The 19883-nt window shown below is 37.9% G+C and overlaps 1 protein-coding gene across 1 annotated transcript in view; it reads right to left on the bottom strand.

The window, feature by feature from the left end:
• Positions 1-303: 303 nt before the first annotated feature.
• The window catches only part of DLGAP2 (DLG associated protein 2), a 709652-nt gene continuing 690072 nt past the window's right edge, over positions 304-19883 (bottom strand). Inside the window, exons 11-12 of the mRNA XM_053710360.1 lie at positions 3537-3689; positions 304-1704 (exon numbers count right to left, since the gene is read on the bottom strand). Coding sequence (XP_053566335.1) covers positions 1486-1704; positions 3537-3689 — 372 coding nt within the window. The 3' untranslated portion in view covers positions 304-1485. The remainder of the gene's footprint in view (positions 1705-3536; positions 3690-19883) is intronic.

The following is a 19883-nucleotide window of genomic DNA, read 5'->3' as shown; positions in this document are numbered from 1 at the left end:
TTTACATTTCATTGGTAAACATTAGTAACATCAAACATCTCCAAAGACTGTAATAGATATTTGTTGTTAATACAACTTCATAAAGTTTACATATGGAATGTTAGCTAGTCCTATAAAGGCAAAGGATCGATTTTACGACATAGGACACAGGGAGGAATCTGACTAGTAACTTAAATAAGTAAAGAAAAAAAAATGACTAGCTTTGAGGTTCAGTGGTTCCACTGTGTTTTGCATATAGTTAATTAGATATTTAAAGTTTAATTGATACTTTCCCAGGATTTAATTCCATGTGTCACACTACTTAAACTTGGTATCTTATGTAGAATTTTAAACATGAGATATGAGTGCTACTCAAATCTTAGCTATTACTAAGTTGGAAAAATAATTGTCAGAAAAATAAATTACAGATGTAAAGCACATGTCACCATTACTATACCTTAAAATAACCATTTAAACTTAGATATACTTACCACTTATATTCATGATTTTAAAATTGGTTATCACATCACAACTGGTAATTTAAACAGCAAACATTCATTATTTTGTTTCAAGGATACCCTAGCAACATAAAATATATAGCTGTGTGTGTTCTTAAATAGCATACATAGCAATATTTTATAAATAATATAAATAAAAAGAGACAAATATTGTAAACAGAAATAAATGGTCCACGGAAGGTTGTTCAACTTTTAACCATATTATATGTCTGGTACAAAAGATCTTTTTAAGGCATTCACTTTCATTTCACCTACTTCCTCCTCAGATCCTCTTGTATTGAGATTAGGCAGTTAGTTTGCTGAGTTGTAGTAGGGCAACCAGCAATATTCCATTAAGGACACCACTGGCTGGACCAGATGAGTATGCTTCTAGTTGTCTAAAGAACAAGATGCTTTGGAATTTCAGTCATTTGAGATCTTTTAGATACAGAGATTCAAAATAAGATTGCCTAATGCAGTTCAGCAGTGCGAGGGATGAGCAGCATGGGTACTTATCTCTGCTGATTTAAGTTAAAGGAACCGGAGGTCAAAGAGCAATAAATTCTTTCTTTCTTGCGCTTTAAATGTTTAGCACCTTCTTCTAGAAATAGCTAATGCCTCTAGTGAGTGGTGAGATGTACCCATTGAGTTTCTTTTTTTTATTTATATTCCTAATTATCACATCATTTATAAAAATAGAAATAAGCAAGGATTTACATTGGGTTCCATCTTGAGAGGTTTTTCTCGTTGTCCTCTGAGAACATTTTGGAGAAGTCATGTCTCAACAAGCCCTATGCATGTAGCTGTTTTGAAGTCAGACAGAATGCAATGAGGTTAGCAAACTGTGAGGAAAAAAAACAAACATTCCACAGGGTTTATGGCACAATGAGCACAAGAATGGCATATTCAGTAGTAAGATTGAATAAAATGATCAGGCGTGGTACAAACTGTACAAGCATGTTGTTTAAAACATAAATAAATAAGAATGGACATTTTGTAGCAGTGTGTTTTAAAGCCTAGTTTGGGCTTCTGGTATATAGATTTCAATGCTGTCTGCACGCTCGCTAGTTGAATTTTGCCGAAACGATGCTGCTCTTTTTGCAGCCATTAGTCGCCTTCTAGCTTCTTGTCTTTGTCGGTCAGGTAGGTCAAGAGACTTTTCTCTAGTAACAGGGAATTTTCCTCTTGTAATTTTCTTTGGTATTGCAGGTGGGGGTTTCTTTTCATCCTAAAACAAACAGACAAACAAATAGATGAAAACTAATGAAAACAATTGATAATTAAATAATATATATGAAACAAAGAGTAAAATATTCTGAATTAAAGTAAAGGTTTAGAATTCATATGTCTTTCTCCAGACAGGCTTGTATAAGTATGATTTAAGCATCATAATACTGCTAATTTGATCATTAAAATTGGTAAAGACTGTGGGCTAGATTACAAGTGGAGCGCTAAATTATCACGGCTGGTGGCTGGTTATTGCTACTGCCAACTCACTGTAGCAATTAGCGCTCAGAAAATTAACCATAGATCCGATCTCTGGTTAATTTTCTAAAATGCCCCAAATGCCCTCAAAATAGAGGGCATTATATTTTTTTATTTAAAAAAATCTAGCTACATTTAGTTTAATGGTGTGATTGGGACGGCTGTGACTAGACAGCGTGCCCAGACCTGCTCAGTAGAGCAAGGAGCGGCTGACTGTAAAATGGTTAATAATAATAATAAAATATCTCTGCAATATTTAGATGTATAATGTTAGCTCTAAGATAATGTTATATAATTATGCACTATGTGCAGAATTATATAACATTATTTTGTAGGTTTACTGCCCCTTTAATATGTGAATATATACATCTATATTTACAAATGTTGCTCATCGCTGCGCTACTTACCCCCATTGCTGCACGAGGTTCTGATGCTGTCTCTGACCTATAGAATCCTATGGAAGTGCGCTGGTATTGCAAAGTGGAGCTCTAATATCGCTTTTGCACAAGCGATATTTTGCGCTCCACTTGTAATCTAGCCCTGTGTTTTCTAAACTGGGAATTGAGCATGTTAAAATAAACATTTAAAATAATGTGTGAAAAGCAAAGACGGCTGAGAAAAAGAGGGTATTCAAGATGTTCAGGATGCCATGTCTAAGGAAGGCATCTCTGGGAATTATAGTTCCCAGTAGTACCTGAGCACTTATTCTGCTAGTAGTTATTCCAAAATCGCTAAAAGATTCAAGTGAGCCGTGCTTCTTTAGCAGCCCTGTCACAGATGATGTGGCCTACTGGGAAATCTCTCAGTTTCCCCTTAGGCCGTTCCGACCCTGAGGTGATTAGTACAGAAACCATTACAAAACCAGGTACAGAATGGATTTTTAAAGGGTTTCAATTGCTTCACCTGGAGAAATTCAGTAAAAACTTTTGGGAACCATTTCAAACAGACCTAACAGATATTAACAGGGGCCATTGAAAAAAATATTTGTATTTGCAATTTAAAAAAATAAATAATCAAATTTAGTCCCATTATCAAACTGTGTACAGTATTTTGATATGCATAATTTCTTACTGAACATGTGCAAAAGTTCCCAATGTATACATATACAAGTCTGTGAGTCATCGATGGCTGTCACATGATACAGGGGACAGGGAAATGGAAGGAAATTTAAAAAAATGTCAGAAACACTTCTCGTTTTAAATTCATGATAGGTGCTATTGGATTATTGTTTTTTTTATAATGCATTGGTTGATTAAGCAACTATATTTAAATGTTCCTTTCACGTGATATTAACATCCTACACACAATAATACAAATCTGTTGATTTTGCTCACACAATTTTTATAACCCCTGCACATCACTGGTCATTAAGAGTTTTGTGTAATAAGGTGGGTCTTGCGAGAGGCCACTGGCGGCGAGACCACACTATTGTAAACTGCACCCCCATAGAAAGACCAGCGACGTACAGGATACATCGCTGGTCATTAAAGGGTTAAAATAATACAGATGTGTACAGTGTTTGCCTTCAAGGAAAACAGCATTAGCATACTACAAAAATGTTCTAAAACGGTTTACCTTCTTTTCCGGAGAATCAATTGTTTTCCATTCATTAGCTTTCAACTGATGTAATTTATCAAACTTCATGCTTACGTCTTCTATTGAAAGTTGCAACAAGTCCCAAAATCCTGCAAGGTCTTGGGAAGTTGGCCTGGGCATGGCACTTGGATCCTAAAATTTGCAAAAACACAATATTTACAATTTAGAACATACAGATGTTTACATCATACTCATTCTGTTGTTATCTAATTATGAAGTGTAAGAGGAGGTCATACAAATGTTACAAGGAATGTCTGATGCATAATTACTATTTTCCAGTGCAAATAAGAAACATGTAGTAGCCATTTCCATCCTTAGCTTATTCTAGTTTTGCAGTGGCACCTAAACAGTATGCTTTATTAAAAGTGATATTCTAGCAGGGATTACAGAAGCAGAATTATATTTTCATACATTCCCCTTTGTAAGTTTAATATATCCCATTTATCCTCTCAGAAAGGAAACCTCTGTGCCTCCAGTGCAGCATTGGCTGCCAGAATTTAAGATTCTGTTAGCTCATGCAATGCTGTACCACGCTCTTGTGCAACCAATTGTACAAGAGCAAGGCTTGTCAGTTATCCAAGATGAATAAATCTGCCTTTGTTTTCCACTGAGCGTTGTTACCCTTTTTCAGTTCTGCAAATACTTCTAAATCCATTTTCATGTTATATTATTCTAGGGTGTATACCACTCACACTATAAAACTATGTCTTTGTTTTTCTTGTCAAAAAGATCATTTTACATTTACCATTATTTACATTTATTTATTTTCAACCTTATCTGCCATAACCTACTCATACTTCTATTTTATATAATTAGCTTTGCTCAACAGACAGCCAAACCCTTATGGTTTGAATATATTGCTTTACGTTATTAATTCAAATATATGATTTAATAGAAAGTTGTCTTAACACAGAATTGATTTCTGTCTTCAATAATAAAAATACAGTACTATATAGTAAGTTACAGAAGAGGAATTACAAAATATTAAAATCATGGTAAACTTTACATGTTTTAAAAGCAGGTCTGGAAACGAAGCGATATTTTAGTTGGACTTTAATTGATTACTTCTAATAAATATACATTGTAATTTAATCTAGGGCAAAATTACATATGCGGCATAGCTGGTTTTTACGCGGTTTTGCTATCACATATATGGCGCCGCATATAAATGCACACAATTTTTACTCCCGTAAACTAACATAGCACTGTGTCGCAAAACGGTATCACATATTTAGCGCAAGGAGTTACGCAGCAAAAATTGAGAAAGTTTACTCCATTTTCACCTCACAAAAAATAGGCAGACGCAGCAAGCCTTGAAAATGTGAGCATCGTAACTCCTGTAACTGGCTGAAAATATTAACTAGCAGCTAACGCACGAGCAACATCTATCTACCTGTCAACCACCAACCCCCACCGCAATAACTAATAAAAACATAATTTATGCTTACCTGATAAATTTATTTCTCTTGTGGTGTATCCAGTCCACGGATCATCCATTACTTGTGGGATATTCTCCTTCCCAACAGGAAGTTGCAAGAGGATCACCCACAGCAGAGCTGCTATATAGCTCCTCCCCTAACTGCCATATCCAGTCATTCGACCGAAACAAGCCGAGAAAGGAGAAACCATAGGGTGCAGTGGTGACTGTAGTTTAAATTAAAATTTAGACCTGCCTTAAAAAGACAGGGCGGGCCGTGGACTGGATACACCACAAGAGAAATAAATTTATCAGGTAAGCATAAATTATGATTTCTCTTGTAAGGTGTATCCAGTCCACGAATCATCCATTACTTGTGGGATACCAATACCAAAGCTAAAGTACACGGATGAAGGGAGGGACAAGGCAGGTTTAAATGGAATGAACCACTGCCTGTAGAACCTTTCTCCCAAAAATAGCCTCCGAAGAAGCAAAAGTATCAAATTTGTAAAATTTTAAAAAGCTATGAAGCGAAGACCAAGTCGCCGCCTTGCAAATCTGTTCAACAGAAGCCTCATTTTTAAAGGCCCAGGTGGAAGCCACAGCTCTAGTAGAATGAACTGTAATCCTTTCAGGGGGCTGCTGTCCAGCAGTCTCATAGGCTAAGCGTATTACGCTCCGAAGCCAAAAAGAAAGAGAGGTTGCCGAAGCTTTTTGACCTCTCCTCTGTCCAGAGTAAACAACAAACAGTGTAGATGTTTGGCGAAAATCTTTAGTAGCTTGTAAGTAAAACTTTAAACCACGAACCATGTCCAGATTATGTAAAAGGCTTTCCTTCTTTGAAGAAGGATTAGGACACAATGATGGAACAACAATCTCTTGATTGATATTCTTGTTAGAAACTACCTTAGGTAAAAACCCAGGTTTTGTACGCAGACCTACTTTATCTGAATGGAAAATCAGATAAGGAGAATCACATTGTAAGGCAGATAACTCAGAGACTCTCCGAGCCGAGGAAATAGCCATCAAAAACAGAACTTTCCAAAATAAAAGTTTGATATCAATGGAATGAAGGGGTTCAAACGGAACTCCTTGAAGAACTTTAAGAACCAAGTTTAAGCTCCATGGGGGAGCAACAGGTTTAGACACAGGCTTAATTCTAACCAAAGCCTGACAAAAAGCTTGAACATCTGGAACTTCTGCCAGACACTTGTGCAAAAGAATAGACAGAGCAGAAATCTGTCCCTTTAAAGAACTAGCTGATAATCCTTTTTCCAAACCCTCTTGGAGAAAGGGCAATATCCTAGGAATCCTAACCTTACTCCATGAGTAATTCTTGGATTCACACCAAAAAAGGTATTTACACCATATCTTATGGTAGATTTTCCTGGTGACAGGCTTTCGTGCCTGTATAAAGGTATCAATGACTGACTCGGAGAAGCCACGCTTTGATAAAATCAAGCGTTCAATCTCCATGCAGTCAGTCTCAGAGAAATTAGATTCGGATGATTGAAAGGACCTTGAAGTAGAAGGTCTTGAGGCAGGGTCCATGGTGGAAAGGATGACATGTCCACTAGGTCTGCATACCAGGTCCTGCGTGGCAAAGCAGGCGCTATCAAGATCACTGATGCTCTCTCCTGTTTGATTTTGGCAATCAGTCGAGGGAGCAGAGGAAACGGTGGAAACACATAAGCCAGGTTGAAGAACCAAGGTGCTGCTAGAGCATCTATCAGTGCAGCTTCTGGGTCCCTGGACCTGGATCCGTAACAAGGAAGCTTGGCGTTCTGGCTAGACGCCATGAGATCCAGTTCTGGTTTGCCCCAACGATGAACCAATTGAGCAAACACCTCCGGATGGAGTTCCCACTCCCCCAGATGAAAAGTCTGACGACTTAGAAAATCCGCCTCCCAGTTCTCTACACCTGGGATATGGATTGCTGATAGGTGGCAAGAGTGAGTCTCTGCCCAGCGAATTATCTTGGAGACTTCTAACATCGCTAGGGAACTCCTGGTTCCCCCTTGATCGTTGAAGTAAGCCACAATCATGATGTTGTCCGACTGAAATCTGATGAACCTCAGGGTTGCTAACTGAGGCCAAGCTAGAAGAGCATTGAATATTGCTCTTAACTCCAGAATATTTATTGGGAGGAGTTTCTCCTCCTGAGTCCACGATCCCTGAGCCTTCAGGGAATTCCAGACTGCACCCCAACCTAGAAGGCTGGCATCTGTTGTTACAATTGTCCAATCTGGCCTGCAAAAGGTCATACCTTTGGACAGATGGACCCGAGATAGCCACCAGAGAAGAGAATCTCTGGTCTCTTGATCCAGATTTAGTAGAGGGGACAAATCTGTGTAATCCCCATTCCACTGACTGAGCATGCATAGTTGCAGCAGTCTGAGATGTAGGTGCGCAAATGGCACTATGTCCATCGCCGCTACCATCAAGCCGATTACTTCCATACACTGAACCACCGAAGGGCGCGGAATAGAATGAAGAACACGGCAAGATTTTAGAAGCTTTGATAACCTGGATTCTGTCAGGTAAATCTTCATTTTTACAGAATCTATCAGAGTCCCTAGGAAGGAGACTCTTGTGAGTGGGGATAGAGAACTCTTTTCCTCGTTCACCTTCCACCCATGTGACCTGAGAAATGCCAGAACTATGTCCGTATGTGACTTGGCAATCTGAAAGCTTGACGCCTGTATCAGGATGTCGTCCAGATAAGGGGCCACTGATATACCTCGCGGTCTTAGGACCGCCAGAAGTGATCCCAGAACCTTTGTAAAGATTCTTGGAGCTGTAGCTAACCCGAAGGGAAGAGCCACAAATTGGTAATGCCTGTCCAGAAAGGCAAACCTTAGGAACCGATGATGATCTTTGTGAATCGGTATGTGAAGGTAAGCATCCTTCAAATCCACTGTGGTCATGTACTGACCCTCCTGGATCATAGGTAGGATGGTCCGAATAGTTTCCATTTTGAACGATGGAACTCTGAGGAATTTGTTTAAGATCTTTAGATCCAAAATGGGTCTGAAGGTTCCCTCTTTTTTGGGAACCCCAAACAGATTTGAATAAAAACCCTGTCCCTGTTCCGACTGTGGAACTGGACAGATCACTCCCATAACTAGGAGGTCTTGCACACAGCGTAAGAATGCCTCTTTCTTTATCTGGTTTACAGATAATCTCGAAAGGAGAAATCTCCCTTGAGGAGGGGAAGCTTTGAAGTCCAGAAGATATCCCTGAGATATGATCTCCAACGCCCAGGGATCCTGAACATCTTTTGACCACGCCTGGGCGAAGAGAGAAAGTCTGCCCCCTACTAGATCTGTTACCAGATAGGGGGCTGTTCCTTCATGCTGTCTTAGAGGCAGCAGCAGGCTTTCTGGCCTGCTTAATAACAAAGACTATACAGATATGTTAGATGTTAACAACACAATGTACAGAATGACTAGAATAGAGCACAATACTCCCCTCTTAAGTGACCGCTGCCCTCTAACAGTCTCTCCCAACAGGACTGTGAGTAGAATATAGATCAGGACTGTGAGTAGAATAGGACTTTTCTGGCCTGCTTGCCTTTGTTCCAGGACTGGTTAGGTTTCCAGCCCGGCTTGGATTGAGCAAAAGTTCCCTCTTGTCTTGTAGCAGAGGAAGTTGATGCTGCACCTGCCTTGAAGTTTCGAAAGGCACAAAAATTAGACTGTTTGGCCGTTGATTTGGCCCTGTCTTGAGGAAGGGTATGACCCTTACCTCCAGTAAATGTCAGCAATAATTTCCTTCAAACCAGGCCCGAATAGGGTCTGCCCCTTGAAGGGAATGTTAAGTAATTTAGACTTTGAAGTCACGTCAGCTGACCAAGATTTAAGCCATAGCGCCCTACGCGCCTGGATGGCGAATCCAGAATTAGCCGTTAGTTTAGTCAAATGAACAATGGCGTCAGAAACAAAAGAATTAGCTAGCTTAAGTGTTCTAAGCTTGTCAAGTATTTCAGTCAATGGAGTAGCTGTCTGAAAGGCCTCTTCCAGAGACTCAAACCAGAACGCCGCAGCAGCAGTGACAGGCGCAATGCATGCAAGGGGCTGCAGGATAAAACCTTGTTGAATAAACATTTTCTTAAGGTAACCTTCTAATTTTTTATCCATTGGATCTGAAAAAGCACAACTGTCCTCGACAGGGATAGTGGTACGCTTTGCTAAAGTAGAAACTGCTCCCTCCACCTTAGGGACCGTCTGCCATAAGACCCGTGTGGTGGCGTCTATTGGAAACATTTTTCTAAAAATAGGAGGGGGGGAAAACGGCACACCGGGTCTATCCCATTCCTTATTAATGATTTCTGTAAACCTTTTAGGTATTGGAAAAACATCAGTACACACCGGCACTGCATAGTATTTATCCAGTCTACACAATTTCTCTGGTACTGCAATTGTGTCACAGTCATTCAGAGCAGCTAACACCTCCCCAAGCAATACACAGAGGTTCTCAAGCTTAAATTTAAAAGTAGAAATATCTGAATCAGGTTTCCCCGAATCAGAAATGTCACCCACAGACTGAAGCTCTCCTTCCTCAGCTTCTGCATATTGTGACGCAGTATCAGACATGGGCCTTAAGGCATCTGCACGCTCTGTACTACGTCTAACCCCAGAGCTATCGCGCTTTCCTCTGAATTCAGGCAGTCTGGCTAATACCGCTGACAGGATATTATCCATGATTGCCGCCATGTCCTACAAAGTAATCGCTATGGGCATCTTTGATGTACTTGGCGCCATTTTAGCGTGAGTCCCTTGAGCGGGAGTCAAAGGGTCTGACACGTTGGGAGAGTTAGTCGGCATAACTTCCCCCTTGCCAGAATTCTCTGGTGATAAATATTTTAAAGATAAAAGCTGATCTTTATTGTTTAAAGTGAAATCAATACATTTAGTACACATTCTCATATGGGGTTCCACCATGGCTTTTAAACATAATGAACAAGGAGTTTCCTCTATGTCAGACATGTTTATACAGACTAGCAATGAGACTAGCAAGCTTGGAAAACACTTTACATCAAGTTAAACAAGCAATATAAATAACGTTACTGTGCCTTTAAGGGAAACAAATTTTGCTAAAATTTGAAATAACAGTGAAAAAAGGCAGTTAAACTAACGAAATTTTTACAGTGTATGTAACAAGTTAGCAGAGCATTGCACCCACTTGCAAATGGATGATTAACCCCTTAATACAAAAAACGGATTAACAAATTGAAAAAAAACGTTTTTTAAACAGTCACAACAACTGCCACAGCTCCACTGTGGCTTTACCTTCCTCAATATATGACTTTTATAGCCTTTTGAGCCCTTCAGAGATGTCCTAAAGCATGCAGGGGACTGTTGAGGGAAGCTGAATGTCTCCTTCTGTAATTTTAACTGCGCAAAAAAGCGCTAAAATAAGCCCCTCCCACTCATATTACAACAGTGGAAAGCCTCAGGAAACGGTTTCTAAGCAAAAATCAAGCCAGCCATGTGGAAAAAACTAGGCCCCAATAAGTTTTATCACCAAAACATCTATAAAAACGATTAAACATGCCAGCAAACGTTTTATATTGCACATTAATCAGAGTATATACCTCTGATAGCAAGCCTGATACTAGTCGCTATTAAATCACTGTATTTAGGCTTAACTTACATTAATCCGGTATCATCAGCTTTTTTCTAGCAAATTCCATCCCTAGAAAAACTTAAACTGCACATACCTTATTGCAGGTTATCATGCACGCCATTCTCCCTCTGAAGTTACCTCACTCCTCAGACATATGTGAGAACAGCAGTGGATCTTAGTTACTTCTGCTAAGATCATAGAAAAACGCAGGCAGATTCTTCTTCTAAATGCTGCCTGAGATAAAATAGTACAACTCCGGTACCATTTAAAAACAATAAACTTTTGATTGAAGAAAAAACTAACTATATTACACCACTTTCCTCTTACTACCTCCAGCTATGTTGAGAGTTTGCAAGAGAATGACTGGGTATGGCATTTAGGGGAGGAGCTATATAGCAGCTCTGCTGTGGGTGATCCTCTTGCAACTTCCTGTTGGGAAGGAGAATATCCCACAAGTAATGGATGATCCGTGGACTGGATACACCTTACAAGAGAAATTATTAACCCCTAATCCATTATTAACCCACATTGCAATAAATCTAATAAATGTATTAACCCCTAATCCGCAATTAACCCACATCGCAATAAACCTAATAAATGTATTAACCCCTAATCCGCCATTCACCACATCACAATTTACCTAATAAAACTATTAACCCCTAATCCGCCATTCATCTACATCACAATCTACCTAATAAAACTATTAACCCCTAATCCGCCATTAACCCACATCACAATAATCCTAATAAATGTATTAACCCCTAATACGCCATTCACCCACATCACAATCTACCTACTAAAACTATTAACCCCTAATCCGCCATTCACTCACATCGCAATATACCTAATAAAACTATTAACCCCTAATCCGCCATTCATCCACATCGCAATCTACCTAATAAAACTATTAACCCCTAATCCGCCATTCACCCACATCGCAATTAACCTAATTAAACTATTAACCCCATAATCCACCATTAACCCACATTGCAATAAACTTAATTATTCTATTAACCCCTAAACTTCCACCCCCCCCCACATCTAAATAAACCTAATTTAATTACTAAGACCCCTAACCTTACAACCCCTAAATTAACCCCAAATTACATAAAATAATAAAATACTAAATTAAAATAAAAATATAAAAAATCCTAACAGTACTTAAAAAACAAAAACTAAAATTAAATAAAAATAATCTAAAATTACAAAAAATAAAAAAGTCTAACATTACATAAAAAAATCAACCAAATTATAAAAAATTAAACCTAATCCCTATGAAAAAAAGCCACCCTACTAAACTACCAATAGCCCTTAAAAGGACATTTGTAGGGCATTGCCCTAAGTTAAACAGCTCTTTTGCATTAAAAAAAATTCTAAGTCCCCCCTCTAACAGTAAAACCCCTCACCTACCAAACCCCCCAAAATAAAAAAAACCTAACACTAAAAAATCCTAAACTACCTATTGCCCCTAATGGGGCATTTGTATGGGCATTGTCCTTAAAAGGACATTCAACTCCTTTTCTGCCTTTAAAAGGGCATTCAGCTCTTTTACAAGTGCCCATTAAATCCCTAATCTAAAAAATATATATATAAAAAAAAAATAATAAAAATTCTTACTCTAAGTACCATATAGATACTCACCGTTCCTGAAGTCCGGCAGAGAAGGTCCTCTTCCAGGCGGCGGTGAAGTCTTCTTGGAACCGGCAACATCTTCCATCTTCATACAGGTGCATAGCAGAGCTGATTTGAATTTGAAGATTAAAATCAGCCAATAGGAATGTGACGCCATATTTAAACACGTAACTTGCATTCAATATTCAGTGTATGGCGGTGATTATACGTAGAGGATCCTCCATGCTCCATAACTCTGCCATCGCCGGTCTTCAGTTCCGCAGTAATCTCCGCTCCGTGCCGGCTTGGTCCTGGATGAAGATAGAAGATGTCGACGGTTCCAAGAAGACTTCACTGCCGCCTGGAAGAGGACCTTCTCTGCCGATTTTTTTTATTTTTTTTATATTTTAGATTAGGGATTTGATGGGCACTTGTAAAAGAGCTGAATGTCCTTTTAAGGGCAATGCCCATACAAATACCCCTTTGGCGGCAATGGGTAGTTTAGAATTTTTTAGTGTTAGGTTTTTTTATTTTGGGGGGTTTGGTGGGTGGGGGGGGGGGTTTACTGTTTGAGGGGGGACTTAGTATTTTCTAAGGTAAAAGAGCTGTTTAACTTAGGGCAATGTCCTACAAAAGGCCCTTTTAAGGGCTATTGGTAGTTTAGTATTAGATTAGGGGGTGTTTTTATTTTGGGGTAGCTTTTTTATTTTCATAGGGATTAGGTTTATTTTTTTATTTTTGATAATTAAATTATTTTATGTAATATTAGATTTTTTAATTTTTTGTAATTTTAGATTAATTTCAACTTAGTTTTTTATTTTTAAAGTAATTTTTTTAATTTTAATTGTAAATTAGAATTTTTTAATTTAGGTGATTTGGGTTATTTTAGGGAGTGCTAGGTTAGGGGGCTTAGTAATTCAAATAGGTTAATTGCATTGTGGGAGGTTGGCGGTTTAGGGGTTAATAGATTAATTAGGTTAATTGCGATGTGAGTTAATGGCGGTTTATGAGTTAATAGATTTATTAGGTTAATTGCGATGTGGGTGAATGGTAGGTTAGGGGTTAATACATATATTAGGGAGATTGTGATGTGGGTGAATGGTGGATTAGGGGTTAATAGTTTAATTAGGCATATTGCATTGTTTGGGGTTGTCGGTTTATACTTTTATTATTAGTTGCGATGTGGGGGTATTGCGGATATAGAGGTTTTTAGGTGTTGGGTTTATTTTTGGGAGGAGGGTTAGACTTTTACAGGAGCTTTAAGATTTTTTATTTTCTTAGGTGCCAGCAGTTTCTAAGTCACTGGCAACTCCATAAATTTGTATTTACGAACATTTCTTAACATCGCTAGTTCATCTGACTTACGGCACTTTATGAACTGCCAGTGGGGTTTATGTGAAGCCCCAATGTGCAAGGGGAAATTACGGGCAATGCGAGTTTCAGCAGTTATGCTGAAGCCTGCGCCGCATATGTAATCTCGCCCCTAGCCGTGCCATTCAAATACCTGCTCTCCAGCTGCCCACATCAAAACTATTTTTTTTAAATTATCAAAACTAACGGTTTGAACTGTTCTCCAATCGGTGCTCTAGCCATACGGCACTTTTTTTGTACCTAGAGCGCCGATTGTAGAAGAATTCGAACCGTTAGCTTAAAAAATAAAATAAAAGAGTTTTCAAGTGGGCGGCCGGTGCCCGGGGTCTTAGAATGGCATGGCTAGATTAAAAGGTAATATTCAATGATCAATTAAAGTATCTAAAATATTGGTAAGATTCCGACCTGATTTTAAAACATGTAAAGTTCACTTTAATTAAGATTCAATATACAAGGTGTTTAAAGAGATTTGTTATATGGAATCATTTTCCAAACTACACCTTTTTATTTATGCCTTTATTTCCTTTTCTTTTTTTAATGCAGTAGTACAGGCATTTAGATGTGTCAATGAAAATAGCAAAACTAACCCAAATAAATTAATTAAACTGGTTTCTAAGGGCCCCATGTACTAAGAGGCGGGCGGACAGCTTCTCAACTTGTGAAGCTGTCCGCCCGTCTTCGCTACATATGAACAGAGGATCTGTTTGTCCGCTGGCCCGTATGTATTATAACACACTCATCACAGTGTATAATGCCCGCCCCTTCATTCACGCGGCCAATCACACGACTGAAGGGGCTGTCAATCACTGAGAGTGAGCGAGCTCTCTGTGATTTCCCCTCACCACCTCAGAGGTGGCATAGGGTGTAAGAAGCAGCGGTCTAATGACCGCTGCATCATGCATTGCGGGATGCAGGCTCACATATGCAAACCTTCCCGCAACGCTCTTGCTGCTTCGTACATAGAGCCCTAAGTGTTGTTTTTTTTTTCTAACCAAAAAACAATGCAGTCCATATTAACTTCTTAAAAAAATTCTCTTTAATTATAATCCCACCCACTTGAGTGTATGCACTGCTGGATGAGTAGTGTTCAAACTTCAAATGCAATCATTTAGAACTACAAAAAATCTTTAGTTAGTGGGACTGGCTCCCCTGCAATAGATGACTGAGGACTCCTGGCACCTATATCTATAAATATATTATGCAAAAAAGTAAACAAATCGTTATTCTTTAAAGGATGTATACTGTATATATTATTTAATTCCATGGATCACAATATTCTCTTGAGAACTATTATGTCGCAATGAAAAGTTCTGAATGTGAAGGAGAGACACCTATGTAACAATATACTGGTCAATCACCCCTCTCCAATAATTTTGCTTAATTTCTTTACATGCTGGCAAGTTTTTAACACTCTACTAATGCAATCCATGTTCCAATCATTCCCCATAAAATTTTATTTCAAAATAACGAGCTGCAGCTTGGCATTCACACTGTTTGGAGTGCTGTGTTACTAATTAAAATGTTTATATTACTTTTCCAAGTATATTTTCAATGAATACATTTTTTTTCTCTTGTCACTAGAAGAGCAGGCTGATGAGCAGCCTTATGAGAAGGATGATTAGCATTAGGAACTTGTGTGTGAAGAGTAGTGGTTCCTATGTGAGAGTTAATACTTATCACTCCTAGAGGAAGAAGAGGACTCCTATTGATTAGAGAATATGCCACCTCTTCTCTAGCCTATGCCAAAAGCGTCCCTCATGTCTGCAGGAAATGACTATGTCCTGCTATCTGATGAGAGATAACAGATAGTTCCTTCACCAGCCTACATCTATGATGTCCTTGGCAGCTGCACTTACAGTTTTCCACATTAGTTCCAGCCTCCGCCAGCACTGCCACTGCCTGCTGACCACTATGCTGCCCTCAGGAAGCAAACAGGATGATAGTTAGATGTCTAGATGGATGAGATGAACGGGCTGAGAAGTTACAATCACCAAAATATCCAAGTGCAGAAGCAAAGGCAATTTAATGGTGGCACTACTGAAGCCACTCAAGTGTCATTCATGCAATTTACATAACAAGCCAACAATGCAATCAATAATGGGGGGGGGGGGGATTATTATTTCTGCGCAACCTTGTGCAAAGAATAACACACTATCTGGATGGTTAAATATTTTAACTAAAGCATCTTAACACAGACAAAACTTTTTCATTGTGCCCAATCCTTTAATGGATAGCACAGGGAGCACAATTAGCATACCCATTGCGCTCATATTACAAGTGGGGAGTTAAGTGTTGCTCTCAAATGTAATCTAAAAAATCACTTTGAGATTTAGCACTTTTTAAGACCTGAAGTAAAACATTATTCTTATTAGCTCAGCACATAACTACATGAAGATCTCCACTACTTGAGCAAAGTGAACTTTACTTAAAACATATTCCGCTATGTGCAGAACATTGGAATGTGAAATATTAACAGTAAATACATAGTTAAAACCTTTACTGAAAATTAATATGGCATAAATATGTTTTTACATGTTTTCCTCTAGGCAAAGGGCTCCAATGCACTTATATATACTGTATGTCTGTATATGCATACATATATATTTATGTGTTTATTTGTGTATATATGTCTGCAAATACATATAAACACATAAATACATATGTACATATATACACACATAGATATACATCTTTAGAGACATATTTCTATATATTTGTACATATGTATGTATATATATATATATATATATATATTTACAGACATATATACACATATAAATACATAAATACATATGTTTATATGTATTTACAGACATATATACACATATAAATACATATGTACACATATATAGACATATATATTTAAGTGTATTGGAGCCCTTTGCGGTTAAGTAGATGAATACATGAAAAAACATATTTATCAAATTTAATAAAGTGTTATAGTGTGTATTTACTGTAAATATTTTACATTCCAATGTTCTGCACATATTAGAATATTTTCTGTATTTATAAATAGATATACCTATATATACCTATATATATATATATATATATATATATATATAGTGCAAAAAAAACTTCAGATATATGTAGAGCAAAAACAGTTTACTTTCAACTCATGATACAAGCGCAATCCAAAGCGTGAAAAAAGCTTACGTCTAGCGTAATTAACTCTCAAGCAGGAGCGTTAATAAGCACTTCAGTTGTATTCTGGTCCTTTATGTTTAAACCTCAAATCGCCAAGGTCAGAAAATAAAATTTAGGGATAGAAATCAAAAACAATTTATGAAAATAACAGCCCAGCACGCAGCCACTGTAAAGGGTACATTGCGTGTTCTTAAGGGCATACAGCATATAGCACCCTATATGATGTCTGTCATTAGGGGTTAACAGTCTGGCAAACTGAAACTATTTACATGCATCTATTATATAAGTTAAATGGAATTAAAAACAAGACATGCAGTAAAAATGTTATGATTAAAGGCATGCAGGTTTATTATTTTATTACCAAAAGGCAATAACTATGAACTCTCCTTTGCTGTATACTTAAATGCTTTTTGTACTGTAATACTTTGAAAGCCAATTGTGTCTAGTTAAAGGGGTCATTGTACTCAGATTTCTTTATATAATCCATATAAAAGGACAACATTAAAACATGTTAAATATTTCTTTTTTCTGAAAAAGTGAAACCCAATTTAGATGTAGAATTAAACTAATATAGCATTATGAGCTGTGAATTTCCTGCAATACTCAATGGCTGATAGCATATTCATCATGCAATGCAAAATATAGCGTAAATAAACTGCACGTGGATCAAGCTGAATAGCCATATTTTTAACATAAAGCTGATTCACTGTAACCCAATTAAATGTATCATAAAGATTAATCAAGTAACAATAAACATGCATGTGCAAATCATAGTGGAATGTAATCTGTGTATAAAATATTGTTAATTATTGTGTACTTTTCAAACACTGAAGTGTGAACATAATATGAAGTAAACTTACAGTACACTAGATGGCAGTATTGCTTTGTTTCTATCTCCAGAAACTTACTAATGCAATTTGATTAACACCAGAAAATACTCTGAACTAACAAAACTAATGGAATAAAATCTTCATAAATTAGAATAAGCCAAAATGGCCACTTGAGATACTGGCTCGCATCAAACAAAAGCATTTTGTGACTCGAAATTACATGTGCAATATTTTCTAGGTTAATTTGAACAGGTTACTAGTGATTACTTTGTAATCTCTGATATAAATAAGATTGCATGTTTCACATAGTAGTCAAAAATATTAGGTGCTACCCTCTAGTTTGTATGTATACTTGTAAAACAATAGTTGTAGGAGTGAACTAACTAAACTCAACTGCATTCTCTCCACCTTTCCCAATCCCTTGATCTAGTAGTTCCTATGCTATTCTAAGATATGGTTGTCAAGTCTTTTCACATGAATGACCGTAATGGAATTTGTATTCACATTGAGGGCTGGAGAGAACACTCTCAGAATATATTGTACTTAGAAATGAAAAAGAGAAGGATGTGGGAGAGTAGGGAAAGAAAAGATGGGGGAACAAGAGGAGAGACAAATGGGAGGGAGAGTGGAAAAAGACGAAGGGAAGAAGAGGTAAAGAGAGAGGGAGGAAGTAGAGAGAGAAAGGGTGAGAAGAAAAATACATAGTAGGATCACTGGTTTTATCATACAGTGCTACAGTACAGTGCTGTACAGTGCATGACAATCATACAAGTTTCTATTAAAAGCCATTGCTAATTCAGGTAAATTATAAGACAAATACCCCAAGACTCTTAATGAGCATCTTGACAAACGTATGCCAGATGGAAGTATTGTGGTATTGAGACATAACACTTTGTCTTCTTATGAACTAAAAACATATTAGTAATTAAACACATTGAGGCCAATTTATTAAAGGTCCTGCGGACCTGATCCGACAGTGCGGATCAGGTCCGCAAGACCTCGCTGAATGCGGAGAGCAATACGCTCTACGTATTCAGCATTGCACCAGCAGCTCACAAGAGCTGCTGGTGCAACGCCGCCCCCTGCTGACCCTTCACTGGAACTAAGTGGCCCTGAAAAACAGCTGGAGATCATTATCCCTCCTCCACCAAACTTTACAGTAGGCACTATGCATTCCAGTAGGTAAAGTTCTCCTGGTATTGAATGCACCCAGATTCTTCGGTCAGACTGTCAAATAATGAATTCATCACTCCAGAGAACACAATTCCACTGCTCCAGAGTTCAGTGGTGGCATGCTTAATACCAATCCAGCTGACACTTGGCATCAAGCATGTTGATGTGAGTCTTGTTTACAGAAGCTACCAATGCACAGTTTTTCTCTTGATGTTGCTTTCAGAGGCAGTTTGGATGCAACAGATGATAGTGTTTTTAGTATGTGATGTGCGCTTTAGCAGATCCCCTCTCTCAGTTTGCATGGTCTACTATTTTATGGCTGGGCTGTTGTGGCTCCTGGATGCTTCAACTTCACAATCATAGCACTTACAGGGGCAGACCTAGTAGGGCAAACATTTCACAAATAGACTTGTGGTAAAGGTCACTGAGCTCTTTAGTACAACCCCTTGTGAAACACCTGAAATCAATAATTAGTAGGGGAGTCCATATAGTAAACTGTACATCTGAGAAAATGTCAGAAAGACAGTAACATGAGACAAGAGATTTATAGATGTGTTTATCTGTATAAAGGTGCTACTAATAGCCACAACATTCTGTCAGATCAGAAAGAATGATAAAACTGGAAAAGGATTCTCTGAAGGTGCAATCTGATTAGCAGGAGAACAAGGAGAGAGCATTGTTGAGAATGTAAGGTAGGAAGTAAAGCGTCTTAAAGCAGAAGGTAACTGACAGTATCAAAAGCAGTATTGCTTAGGCAGAGGAAAGACATGGTTATAGACTATTCCCTCAAGCAACTTGATGCTAAATGAGAGGAAAGAAATGGGGCAGTAGTTTGGAGGATGTGGAGTGAGTGGGCAATGTAGTAACAGAAATGTTGTAATGATGCATTGTGGTTAATAGATTAGGTTAGTGATAAGATACATAGAATTGTACATCTGATAGAAAAAAGCAGCTTTGTAAAAGAAGTAAATATAGAGATAGAAAGACAGGACAACAGACGGAAATTATAGATATATAGATAGACAGATCAATAGTCATGGTCTGACAATTTTTGTCATGAATTGTTGAATTTAATGTTGTTACTATTGTGGATTGAAGTGAAGGTTCTGTTTGTGTAAATTCATTTCAGCAACAAAAATGTTTCTGTAA

Source organism: Bombina bombina, chromosome 4, assembly GCF_027579735.1.
Source record: "Bombina bombina isolate aBomBom1 chromosome 4, aBomBom1.pri, whole genome shotgun sequence".
Lineage (NCBI taxonomy): Eukaryota > Metazoa > Chordata > Amphibia > Anura > Bombinatoridae > Bombina > Bombina bombina.
This window is presented reverse-complemented; position numbering and strand designations above follow the sequence as displayed.